At 31.7% G+C, this 14,099-nt stretch overlaps 1 protein-coding gene across 9 annotated transcripts in view; it reads right to left on the bottom strand.

The window, feature by feature from the left end:
- The window catches only part of LRCH3 (leucine rich repeats and calponin homology domain containing 3), a 110,146-nt gene that overhangs the window by 57,063 nt on the left and 38,984 nt on the right, over positions 1 to 14,099 (bottom strand). For all 9 annotated transcript variants that reach the window (XM_031454445.2, XM_031454456.2, XM_031454464.2 and 6 more), the window contains exons 2-4: positions 8,017 to 8,161; positions 6,387 to 6,513; positions 3,634 to 3,739 (exon numbers count right to left, since the gene is read on the bottom strand). In XM_031454445.2, coding sequence (XP_031310305.1) covers positions 3,634 to 3,739; positions 6,387 to 6,513; positions 8,017 to 8,161 — 378 coding nt within the window. The remainder of the gene's footprint in view (positions 1 to 3,633; positions 3,740 to 6,386; positions 6,514 to 8,016; positions 8,162 to 14,099) is intronic.

Below are 14,099 nucleotides of genomic sequence, written 5' to 3'. Positions count from 1 at the left end.
CAAGTTATCCTCTAGTGAAATTGAATTGAAAGGCTCTGAATTCAGGGACCAGGCACAATGGAAAGACAGGATTACTGAAAGAGGAGGCTTTAAGTGAAAGTCTATGCACAATGGCAAGATCTTAGCACTTCCTACCCAGCCTTACCCTACTCCCAATTCTAAAATGGCCGTAGTTAGGCATATGTACAGCAATGTAGAAGAAAGAAAACACCTTTCTTTGGAGAAACTACACAGCCCCATATAGAAGGCCTTTAGATACTGATATGGAGTTTCCCCTAATAAAATACCTAGCTTGCTGTTTAATTACCATTATACAATTCCTCCCCAGTATTCTTAGAACATCTAATCAGCTCTATACAGACAGTATACAACCCATGGGCATTTAGAAAAGCCTCCAACATGTAAAACAGAAATCAAAACCCACAAACCAATCAAAAAAAGAACTCAAAACACAGGCAATACACAGGGAAACTCTGAAAAACTAGAATTGTTGTCTCTAATTTCAGAGAGATAAGATTCTAAATTACTGAAACAAGGAAGGAATTTTTTTTTTAAATCAGAGAAAAACAAAGGTTCTTATACATGAAAAATATGATGGTGGAAATTAAAAATTCAGAAGAATGGTTAGAATATAAACAGTTGGAACTGTTTACCACCCGGTAAAACAAAATGACAAAGAAATGAACAATAAACAAGTAAGAAAACCATAGGGTCAATTAAAGAGGTTCAATAACCAATTTATAAAAATTATAAAGAGAAAACAGAAATAAGAACACAGGAAATTATCAAAAATGAGATATAAGACAATTTTGCAGAATGAAAGATGTGATTCTCTGGTTTAGAAATAAACCCATCAAGTATATAGCATATTGAATTAAAACAACTCAGGAGGGGAGGGTATAGTTCAAGTGGTAGAGCGCATGCTTAGCAAGCACAAGGTTCTGGGTTCAATCCCCAGTACCTCCATCAAAAAACATAAATAAGTAAATAAACCTAATTACCTCCTCCCCTCTAAAAAGATGTTTGAAAAAACAAAAACAACTAATATTATGGCACATCATCATAAACTGCAGAGTGGTAAAAAAAAAGGAAGGATCTTAAAATCTTCCAGAGAGAAAAAAAATTGGTCACAAACAGTGGACTAGAATTAGGAATGGCATCAAATTTTCAACCATTAATTTTTAAAATGAAGAGCTAAAAGTGAAAAAACACTTGAAAATCCTAAGAGAAAAAATCATTTTCAACCTAGAATCTATAACCAAATTATTAATCAAGGGTAAGCACAGAACAGAGATACTTCTTTTTAAGTGAAGTCTCAGGAAATGTTCTCCTATAACATGTTCTTAGGAAACCATAGAAAATGCCCTCCAGCAAAACAAGGAAGTAAAGTAAGAAAGAAGAATTATTTGTCAGTTATACCTCAATAACTGAAAGTTTTTTAAAAAGTAAGAAAGAAGAAGACATGAAATCCAGGAATAAGAGTATTTAGCACAGAAGAAAGCAGGCTAGGCTGCAATAACAGAGAACAACCAGTCCAGACTGGAAGAGAAGGAAAAAAGACTCAATGAGGGAGCTATTCAGGGGTAAAAAAATGATAAAAAGTAATCTGGTTTGACTAATAAGGCTGCTGGGAAAAGAGGGAGGAAGTAGCCACTGGTACAAAAACCAAGTAAATTTTTTAAAAAGGGAGGAATTATTAACTCTAGAAAAACAACAACAAAAACAAGATGAACAGTTGATAAATCCAATACATCATTTAGAAATATGTCTGTAAATACCAGTGGAAAGAGTCAAAGAAGTTGAAGGTATATGCTATTGGCCACTGAAACTGGGGACGGGGAATGGTTGAGGCAGGGGAATGCTATTATGTACTTTAAGCTTTTTATTATTATTTGACTTTTTGAATAATGTATTTCAGAAAAATTAAAATTTAAAATCAAAATGGCAACACAACAAAAGACATCATATATTTATCTACCAAACTGTAATATATTAGAGACCACTAATTAACATGAACTTTCATACTAATTTGTGTAGCTGTTGGATAAAGCTTTCCTGCCATCTCAATTTAACTGAATATGCTGAGATTACAAGATAAGTCAAGAAAAAAAACACTTGAAACTATCTGTGTGACAATTTTCTTGGTAATATGCATTCTAAGTAAGATATAGAAATAAATTAGATGATAAAACTATTAGACTGCAATCATCATCTGAAACCCTAGATTTTCCTTTTCAGCAAAACCCCAGTATTTTCATTAATTAATTTTGTATTAAGTCAGTAATATTACATTAGTAAACCTTTAAAGATCAACCACAGTAGGTAGGTCCTGAGTAGACGGGCAATCCTGATAAGAGATTTTTGAGTTATAAGGTCCTATGTCGTGACTTTGGTCAGTTCTGCTGATGGCCTCATTCCCTTTCCTGAGATGGCAGAAGGCAGAACCAGGAGTAAATAAGGAAGGCTCTTAGGATAAAAGGTAAAAAGGTTACTGGACAAGCCTAGTAAGAGGAAAGATATGCAGGATTTGGGGTAGTATGGGTGGAGTAAGTACATAAAAGTGGACTGGAAGAGTCACTCTTTCAGATGCCTACTTGCGATCAAAAAATGTCAAAGCTACATACACTAATTATGTTAGGACTAAATACTACACCATATCAAACTGGTGTAAACATTTGGATTTTACAGTGAAGCAAAAGCATCATTAGTTAATTCAACATTTATTATACACTAGAAGTCATGTTTATAGAAGAACCTAGATAATTATTGTCATGAAAACATCTTTTCAAGATTCCTTATCTTTGAGACAGACACTCTGAAATGTTTACAGATGAATTTCTGGAAACTGTTAATCTAGAGGACAGAGTAAGAGAAAGTGAATGGGAGTATAGATGAAACAAGGGTTTCCATGAACTGATGACTATTGTGGCTGGGTGATTCACTGCTCTCAGTTAGCTATGAAATTTTACATTTAAAAGTTATAGAAATATATAATCTAATAAAATAATGATTTTCATCATTCTCATTTCCTTTTATAGGTTTTCCTTTCATGAATTTGTATTTCCGAAAGATTGATAAATTATACTTATGAATCATGTTTATCATTCAAATACATATTCCAGAGCTTATAGTCAGCTTAAGATAACCAGTCTCCCAGTACAGTCTCTCACTCCATTCATAATTCACTTTACATTTCACCTCTACACAGTTAAATAGCCTCTATCTGAATATTTCCAATGAAGGATAGTTATTAAGTTCAAATCAAGTCCACTTTTAAGTCAATCAGTGCTAACTGCAGGAATGTTTTCATCATACAAAACTAACCCCTTATCAAAAACATGCTGTATTTCTCCCAAATAGTTATGTCTACTGAAACTTCCAGTGACCCTACCCTGAATTATCGATTACATCAGTTAACAAGAACTAAAAACACAATCACTGTTCAATAGTTACTAGAGTTTCTCACTATAGAGTCTAGTTTTTAAAATCCACAATGGAAAACATAATAATAAGCCATTACATCTCAAACACTGGCTGTAACTTTCATACATTTTGTCTTATGCTCATCAGTCTGAGAGATCTTTAATACAAAAAGGCAAATAATAATAAAACAAGTATTTCACAGTTTCTTACCTTCAGGCAAACGTACTAAGTGATTTCTTCTTACATTGAGGTCTCTCAAGGCCTCCAAATTACCAATTTGGGAAGGTATTGTTTGAATTTCATTGCAGCTCACATCCTATATCAAAAAGATACAAAGTAAAGAACTGTACTAATATTACACACTTGACTACTTCAAACTATCTGTGAAATGAGGCTGGACAAGATACCTATGGTCCTTCCTAACTGTAAAAAAGTATTATGATTCTGTGTCCAAGAATAATCTCATAGTTTGTACTAGCATTTAATTTTCAAAACATACAGGCTTTTGATCAACTTTATACATTTTATATAGATCTATATTAATTTTGAGAGCAGAACTGAAATTAAATGACTTAAGATTTGAGTAGGAGGTCTAGAACATCACATCAAATGAACATGTTGGTGAAAAGGTAAAAAAAGTAATAAAAACAGATTTAGAATATTTTTATTTCATATTGTTTTAAAGAAACTAGAAGAAAAAAAACAAAACAATGATAAAAATTACAATAAAATTATTTGAAAGAAAATTCTATTTTCAGAATATCAGTTCAGCTGTTCAAGAATATAAAATAAAAATGCATTGAAGATGACTCAAATCATTCTTTATCAAACTGAATGTGAGGAAAAAAAAATAAAGTACACATAACTCAAAGGCTATAGAAAAAATAGATATTGCTTTATTAGCATCAGCTCAACCTAATTCCAATACATATATTAGGCTGGCCTTCTGGAATCTTGATAAATAGCTTTATTCCACTGGTTCTAAAAAGAGACTGACTATAGGTTCCAAGATTGGTAAATTCAGAATTCCGTAATTCTGAGACAAGCCAGAAGAATTTATAAACCCATGCATAGCAAAAGGGAGCAGCCCACGTTAATAAAATCTCTAAGATGCCACAGTAACACTTAAAATTCCTCTAATATATGAATAAAAAGAAAATATTGAGACTTACTACTGGAAAAGACCACTTACCAAAAACTTCAATAAGCTTCAGATATTATTTTTAAATTTTCCCAAAATATTCTTAGGAAAAAAAAAAACAACTATGTTTACCTTTCCTACCCACTAATGACAAGTAGAATCAGAAGCTAGACTTCTTAGTCCAGTGCTCTAGGTATCAAAGTTAAAAAGATTCTAAAAGAAGTTGAAAGGATAGGAAAATTAAGCCTGAGCCAGAAGGGAATAGCAATCTATAATATTTCCCTGAGGAAATGTGTTATGTTGAAAGACAGCAGTTCACTTTCACTGAAAAAAAAAAAAAAAAGGGAAAAAAGCAATAAGGAAGCTGGATAAGACCGTCAAGTGGGAATCAGAAGCATCAGGATTATTAATTTTTACTCTGCCACATACTGTTTGTATGATCAGAGATGTCAGTTCACCTCTTTTGTAGAAAACTAAACTCATCTTCTGTGAAACACATCTTGTGAAACATATCTCTTTTCAGTATTTAGGATTCAGTAAGTAGAAACAGAAAGTTTAAACAGTGGTCTAGTATCTAGACTCAATATTTAATATATTTGTGAATTCTTATAGATGACCTTTTATATTCATAATTCATCTGAAAAAAAAAAAGTGAGCTAACAAGTGGTCCAATTAGACTATATGCGTACAGCCAGTCATCTCTCAGTATCTGCAAGGGATTGTTGGTACCAGGACTCCAAGAACACCAAAATCCAGGGATGTTCAAGTCTCACATAAAATGCTGTGGTATTTGCATATAACCTGTACACATCTTCCTGTATGCTTTAAGTCACCTCTAGATGACTTAAAATACCTAACACGATGTAAACACTATGTAAATAGTTGCCATGCAGAGCAAATTCAAATTTTGCTCTTTGGAAATTTCTGGAATTTTTTAAAAAATATTTTTGATTCACAGTTGGTTCCAGTTCCAGTTCCAGACACGGAATCTATGATACAGAGAGCCAACTGTATTTATTTTTTGTTTATGATATCTATCTTTGTTAATAAACCTACAAAGAACTGCACTCCCAAATCTCAATCAACATAATTATATTTGACCATTTCAGAAATATGAAACATGGGCTTTGGAGTTAAAGTAGACTGGTTTCAAATTCTACTTTGGTTATGGAACCTTGGGCAAATTACTCAACCTTTCTGAATGCTATTCCCTTAGCTGTAATATGATGATGATTATAGTACCCAATTAATAATGTTAATGTGGTGATTTAATAAAAAAAGTTTTATTCCTATGCCCAGAACTTAAGCATGTAAGGGTAACAAGAAGTGGAGATGAAGGTTAAGCTTTTTAGAAATATAAAGCAGTTAAGAATAGCTTACTTTAGAGTGGGAAATATTTTCTAAATATAGCATGTAAGGCAAAAAAAGAATAAATCTGACCTTTGTACTGTCCACTCCCTATACGGACTAGCCAAAAATCAGAATATTAATGCTATTAACAATATTTAATTTGAAAAATTCAAACGCATTATTAACTTATGTCTCAAAAGTTTAATAACATAGAAATCAATTAATATTGGTTAGAACCTAATTCTAAGGACCTTTTCCCATTCCATGTGAGCCTATTGGAATTAAGAAAGAGCCTGTAAGAACTCTTTCTTAATTCTGTGTTGAAGCACTTGAATGCTGATCAGTCAGTAAAACTTCATCATCAATACCTGAAAATAACTCAAAACACACCCTAATAACAGGTCCTTACCACATAAGAGTATGCGGAAATATATACATGTATGGGACAATAAAAAAAGAAATATTAACTTACAAGTTCTGTTAAATGTCTGAGATGTCCAATTTCTTCTGGAAGTGAGACCAATTTGTTATTACTAGCTATTAAGACTTTCAATGGTAAATTACACAAGTGTACTGGCAATGTTGACAGTTGGTTCCGACTACGAATGGGTAAGCAGAGAAAGAGAATAGTCAGAGCTCACCATTCAAGGAAAAAAAATTGCCATCTTCTCATTCTGTACTCAGTAAAAATAACAAATGTTAAGTCTTGCAAGGAACAAACAGAATATTAGATATGCATTCTAGCCTTCATTTCCTCACTTGTCAGCTTTGTGGTTTTAGGGGCAGCATTTAACTTAGTTGCATCTCACACAGATTCCTCATCTGTAAATTACAGGACTCATAGGGCTCTTACACCATAAAACTTCTTTGTAAATAATGAAGTGTCATATAAACACAACATACTGTTATTTTATTAAAATTACATTTATATAGGAAAAAATTATTTTAAGATAGGGTAGATAACGAACATCCTCTCCTCTCTCCTCTTCATTCCAAAGAATTATAAACATAAAATGCAATCTACTTCCTTCATCATTGCAGTATTATAGCCAAATGTAAATAAATGACCCCAATATAGTTCTATGGAAAAAAATGACAGGTTGTGATTTCAAATATATCATATGAAGTATAGGTAATGAATCTTTTATTATATACAATAAAAATATACAAATCAGAACTAAAAGTAAAAAACAGAGCTCTCATTAGGATAAGAATAAGTTAAAATTTTACTTATGCAGATTTAATCCCTTAATCCTTAGGACCAATTGCTTCCATTTTCAAGATCTTTTGATGATTTTACTAACATAGATCATGAGCCTTAAAAAAATTTCATCTAATAATAATTCTACTCCTAGACATTTACACACAAAACTCTTACTAGAACTACTTTTATCATGGAAAAAGCTGAAATAATAACTAAATATTCGAGAGGGAAAATGAATTTTAGAAATATACAATCTGTACATTAAAATAATTACATATGAAAATATTTCCAAAGGCTATTTCATGACAAGGGGAAAACATTTAAAAATTTGACTAACTGCCTGGAAAAAAAGGTAAAGTTCATCTATACAACTATATAACTTCAGACACAACATTTTAATGAATTTCCTTTACTTTTCTACATTTGTTTATTTTCTCTAATCAATATTTATAACTTTTATAATGAAATAAAATAACAAAAGAATTCTTGTAAGATGTGAAAAAATGGAGTAGATGAGTTACAAATGCATTTATACATTCAGAACATAGTACACAAAATCACAAAACGAAACAAAGGAATTTCAGATCTACTATTCTCATTTGATGAAGCTTATTTGAAAATGTAATCGGAGAACCACAGCTACAAGACTGCTACAAGCCTGTTAAGCTAATGGCTCTTAGAATTTGTTAATTATTGCAAAGACAAAAACAAAGTGAGAATTTAGAATGATATATAAAATACTGCTAATTTAGCCTAAGAACATATAGAGATAACTGCTGATATAAACAGATAATGTAAATCTTAGTGAAAAGGAAGAGGGAAATTGAAAATAGCACACAAAACTAAAAAATTCTTAAAAATTAAAAATTAAAAAAAGAGAAAGAAACAACATCCTTACCTAATATTTAAAAATGTTAGAGCTTGCAGGTTTAGAATTGCCTCTGGTATATACCGAATACAATTCTGGTATAAATTGAGATTCTCAAGAGACACGAAGTGACATGCTTCTATGGGAATTTCTGAGAGGCGATTTCGTGATAGATCTGAAAGAAAAAATTAATTAAGTCTAAAATCAGTTCCTAGAACTTAGTTTACTGAAATGTTAAATGAAAAAGCAGGTTCCATAATTGAATTTCTGAGTTCCTATTCTGGAGATTGGTCCAGAGTTAATCAAATATTAACTGACTGAATAAACCATTTTAACATATGCTTCTACACTTGTTGCTGGGAAATGTTGGTTCCTTTCCAGTCTCCACATATACTAAAAATGAAATCATTATTCTTTGCAAGTAACACAAATTCTAAGGCATATCTGCCTACAAATTATATCACAGATCATGCTAAGTACCAAACAGTCTAGAAAACAAATGGACCCCTAAAATCCACCTTCCCAAAAGCACAGACAACATTCTAAGGTTTTCAGAAAAGTGAAGCAAAACAAAACAAAAAATACTCTCCCTTTCTTTACCAGTTAAAAAGTATCAGGGACATGTCAAAGGGACTCAGGAACCATCTTTGCTCCCACTGGCTAAAGATGAGACAATCTGACCTTCAATAAAGATAATAATTGCAAAGGGTTGAAATCTATCACATATTACTCAATTAGATGAGTTTATAATGACCCCCTCCAAAAGACGACAGAGAATCAATTCATTATAAACTGATAAAGGGGAAATAAATCTAACATCTACCTTGCCTTCTTTATATGAACTCTATCCATGAGTAGCCAAACAGATGAAAGGAAGCATTGCTAAGTAAGTGCTCTAGCTATAAATGAAAAATAATGATAGAATATCACCATTTTGCAACCCTCAATGAATTAATGGGTCTAGAATTTAGTATTAATGCCTATTATTTTTACAAAAAGACAATCAGAAAGTATATGCCTCCCTACTAGAATAACAGGACATCATTTATAGTCTTGCCAAAGGGACAGAACCTGAATTTAATCAAGCTTTTGATTACCTGCAAACTTTCAGGAAATGCAGAAAACAAAAGAATATGCTGAAATACAGTCACTCTATCAGTATCCATTTACATTTAATTAAATACACTATCAGATTCATTTACTCACCATTGTTTTCTCTCTTCTTCTGCCCCTTAAAATTTCTGTTATTTCATGAGAATCCTTTCTGAGAACTTTCCCTAGATGGAGTATGTGAATTCCTACATATCTCAAGTATGTTGCTTTTACACAAGTGAATGATATTTTGGCTAGGTATAGGCAGTTTTTTTCTTAGTCATCTGTAGATGTTACTTTACTACTTTTTAGTTTACAGTGTCACACTGAACAGTCCAGCACATATATGATTATTTTTCCTTTGTAAGCAGCTTGTTCTTTGTGTCTCTTCCACCCTTAAATTAACACTCTGGTCTGGAACTCAGTGGATTCTTTCAATCTTTCTTCAAACCCGAGAAATTCTCCTCTATTTTATCCATAGTTTGAAGAAATAAAAGGGATTAACTTAAATTATAAACTGCTGTTTATATACATTTATCCCCACAAATGACAACTTCAGGCAATTAACAAACAAATTAAATTTAAGCATGGACTGTTTAAAGTCAGTTTGCCTAATATCTGTATTATAAAGCTAAGTTACTTTAAATCCAGAAAATGAAAAAGATAACTCGTCTTTTTTTTGTCCCCATACTGACGAGGGGGAAAAAAAGACAGCAAAATATACACTAAGCTTAGATACATCTCAATAAATAAGTAATCCTTAATTTTCAAATAATTAGCTAATTTAAAACATCTGTCTGCTTTTGAAACCAGAGTTTCTGAATAAAGGTTCTTATAAGTTCTTCCATTTAAATTATATTTTGATTCCAATTTGGCAAGACAAGTAGTTTCTTCCTTCTGTTAACTGAGTAACTTTTACATGCTATAAATTCATGAAAGAGACTGAATTAATCAGTTGTGTCACAGCTCTATATTATGGAAAACAGAGCAACTAGTTTACTACTAGTTTATAAAGGGTATTTTTTGCCATATTCCCTCGAAGAAATAATTTTACAGCCAAAGAAATGTCATAAAAGAGGGAAAAAATCTGAAAAAAAAACTTCAGTTAAAAAAGTATGGATGTTTTATTTTAAAAACTCCTTTTTTGAGTATAAAACAATGCATCTTAACTTCATAGATGCAGAAGACTGCATTAAACATATGTATTCAAAGAAATAAAGTACTGCCAAGTCTCCTAGAAGCCCCAAGGTAGCTCTTCCTAATCATAACCCCTTCCCTCCCCAAAAGAGGAACCAATATACTGATTTTAGTGTTAATCATGTCTTCTATAGTTTTATAGTTCTAACCCTTTATAAAATCTGTTTTGCCTCCTGTACTAGTTTCCTATTGCTGCTGTAACAAATTACCACAAACCCAGTGGCTTAAAACAACAATTTTTTATTATTTTACAGTTCTGGAAAGGTCAGAAGTCAGAAATGGGTCTCACTGGGCTAAAAGCAAGATGTGTTGTCAGAGCTTCATTCTTTCTGGAGCTTCTAGGGGAGAATCTGTTTCCTCCTCTTTCCCAGCTTCTACAAAACTGTCCACATTCCTTGGCTCATAGCCCCATTCCTCTACCATCAAGTCATCAATATCAGATGGAGTCTTTCTGATGCTGCCATCTCTGTGGTTCTCCCTCTTTTGCCTCCTTCTTCCACTTTTAAGGGTCAAGTGACTTTTACCATCTCCCCCATCTCCCTATTTGAAGGTCAGCTGATTAGCAACCTGAACTCCCGTTTGCCATGTAGGTCTAACATATTCATAGATTATAGGGATTAGGATGTAGACATCTTTAGGGGGCCATAATTTTGCCTACCATTCCTCTGAACTTTCTAAAAGTAGATGCATGCTTTAGGTGTGTATTCTTTTGTGAACTTCATTCAACATTCGAGTTTCACTCATGTAGCTGCATACTGCAATAGTTCTTTCATACTATTCTTCACATGCCTTCACAGTATTCTACTATATTAACGTGCTATAATTTATTCACTTATTCTACTTCTGATGAACATTTTGACTGTGCACTGATCTAGGAGTGAAAATGCTGTGTAATAAGATATATGCATCTTCAGCTTCAAGAGAGAATGCTAAACTGTTTCCCAAAAAGATGGTACCAATTTACATATCCACCAGCAATGTACAAGGAGTTTTTGTGGCCTCATATCCTTGCTAATACTTGTTGCTGAGATGTTTTAATATGTCTATTATGTTTTAAAGATTTTTTATAGTGGCATTTCATTGGGATTTTAATTTTAATTTCCCTGATTATTAATGAGGTACAATAGCTTTTCATATGTTTATTGGCCATCTAGATTTCCTTTTCTGTGTAGTACCTACTCAAGTCTTTTGGTTTGTTGGAGGTCCTTACAAATTCTGAATATGAGAACGTTGTCAGCTATGTTACAAGTACCTTCTCCAATTCTGTAATTTGAAGTTTCAGAGTCTTTGTGGTGTCTTCTGAAGAAAGTCTTTAATTTTAATAGAGCAAAAAATTTTATTAATACTTTTCTTTATGGTTAATGGTTTTTACAGTTTTAAAAGAAATCCTTCCCTACTCCAAGGTCATAAAGATACTCTCTTCTAAAAGTTTTATAGTCTAACCATCACATTTAACCTCCTCAGAATTTATTTTCTAGTATGACATGAGATAGGAGACCAATTTCATTTCTTCCTACAGGGATACCCTATTAATCCTGTAACAGTTATTGAAAAGACCATCTTCCCCTTACCCCAACTATTTCCCTATAACATCTCTGTCATATATCACAGCCTGTTTGGGAGCTCTCTAATTTAATCCATTGCACTACTTGTCTGTCCTTAAGTCAATATTACATAATCTTAATTACTATAGCTTTATAATAATTCTTGACATTGCAAACTGACTACACTTCAATAAATAAATAATAATAATTCTTGAAAACTACCAGAGTGTTGTACTCCTACATTACTACTAGTAGAAGAGGGATCCCTTCCTCTTTGAAGTTCTTCAAAGTGTCTTGGCGTTCCAGGCCTTTTGCATTTCTTTGTAAGTTTCAGAATGAGCTTGTTATATATCATAAAACACTTGTTTGAATTTTTACTGAGATTGCACTGAATCAAATATCACTTTGGGAAAAAAGACCGTATTTACTTGATTTATTCCCAGGTCTTTATTATTTTATACATGATAGATATTTAACCATTAGTTACTCACAGAACTAAAACTGATTTTAATATACTGACTTTGTACCTGGCATCTTTGGTGAATCTTTTTATCAGTTTACAAAATTTATCTGTAGATCCTTCTGGATAGCTCTAGATCCAATATTACATAGTTCTGTGAACAGTGAAGGTTTATTTCTTCCTTTCTGCTATATATTTATTTATTTTTCTCTCTTACAGTGCTGGCTAGGACCCATAGCACAATGTTGAATAAAAACAGTAATTGTTCCTAATATCAAAGGTTTTCTATAGATATCCTTTAAATATTAAGGAAATTCTTTCTAGTTCTAGTTTGCTATGAGCTTTTATCAGTAACAAATACTGAATTTAATCAATCTCTTTTTCTCCATCTATTGAGATGATTACAGGATTTTTTTATTTTATTATACTGATATGGAATTAATTTTACTCTTTATTCCACTATTCTTTCATTTCATTAGTATAGAATTAACTTTTGTCCTCATTAAAACTTTATTTTATTAGATATTAAATTTCTTTTTTTCCTTTTTTTAATAGAAGTATAATCAGTTTACAATGTTGTGTCAATTTTAGTGTACAGCACAATGCTTCAGTCATACATGAATATACATATATTCATTTTCATATTCTTATTTTCTAAAGTTAAATCTTGTATTCCTGACATAAACTAAATTTGGCCATGATATATTATTCTTTATATTAGCTAGATTCAGTTCATTAATATTTGTTTCAAGATTTTTGTATATATAATCATGAATGAGTTTGGACCATTTTCTTTTCTCATACTAAATTTGTCAGGGTTTGATACCAAGGTTGTACTAGTCTCATAATATTTAGTTTGGGGGCATTCCCTCTTCTATTGACTGAAAGGATTTATATAGATATCTAATAACTTCACTAGTGATGCCATCTGGGCCTGGAGTTTTCCTTGAAGGAAGATTTTTCACTACTGATTGAATTTCCTTAATATTGATAAGACTATTTAGGTTTTATATGTATCTTCTTTAAAAAATATTATTAATTAATTTATTTTTTGTCCAGGGGGGTAATTAGGTTTATTTATTTACTTATTTATTTTAATGGAGGTACTGGGGATTGAACCCAGGACCTTATGCATGTTAAGCATGCCCTGTACCACTGGGCTATACCCTTCCTTATATATATCTTCTTGAACCAGTTTTATTATAGTCTAGGAGTTTGCTATTTTTATCAGAATTTTCAATTTTATTACTGTAAAGTTGTTCATAATAGCTTCTTTAATTTTTTTTAAATGTTTACAGCATCTGTGGGGATCTCTCTATATTTTCATTTCTGACTTTGTTTTTTGTACCTTCTTTCTCTCTTGATCAATCTCATCAAAGGACTGAAAATAACATTAGTGTTTTCAAAGTATCTGGCTTCGCTAACCCTATTCATTACTGTATAGTTTCTATTTTGTTAGTTTCTGTTCTTATCTTTATCATTTTCCTTCTATTGGGGGAGAGGTGGTATTATTCTTTTCCTGATTTATTGAGATGCTTAGCCCATTAATTTTCAGACTTATTTCTTTCTAAATATATGTATTTAAAGCTATAAAATTCCATCTGTACAATGCTGCTGTAGCTATATCTCACGAGTCCTTAAATATATTTTATCAGAATATTTTATTAGAAAATATTTTCTAATTTCCATTATGATTTCAATTGTCCCATTCTGTTAGAAATGAATTTCTTAATTTCTGAACATATCAGGATATTCTTATTACCTTATTCGTTAATGATTTCTTAACATTGATTAACAACAGTACTATGGTAAAAGAACAT

Source organism: Camelus dromedarius, chromosome 2, assembly GCF_036321535.1.
Source record: "Camelus dromedarius isolate mCamDro1 chromosome 2, mCamDro1.pat, whole genome shotgun sequence".
Lineage (NCBI taxonomy): Eukaryota > Metazoa > Chordata > Mammalia > Artiodactyla > Camelidae > Camelus > Camelus dromedarius.
This window is presented reverse-complemented; position numbering and strand designations above follow the sequence as displayed.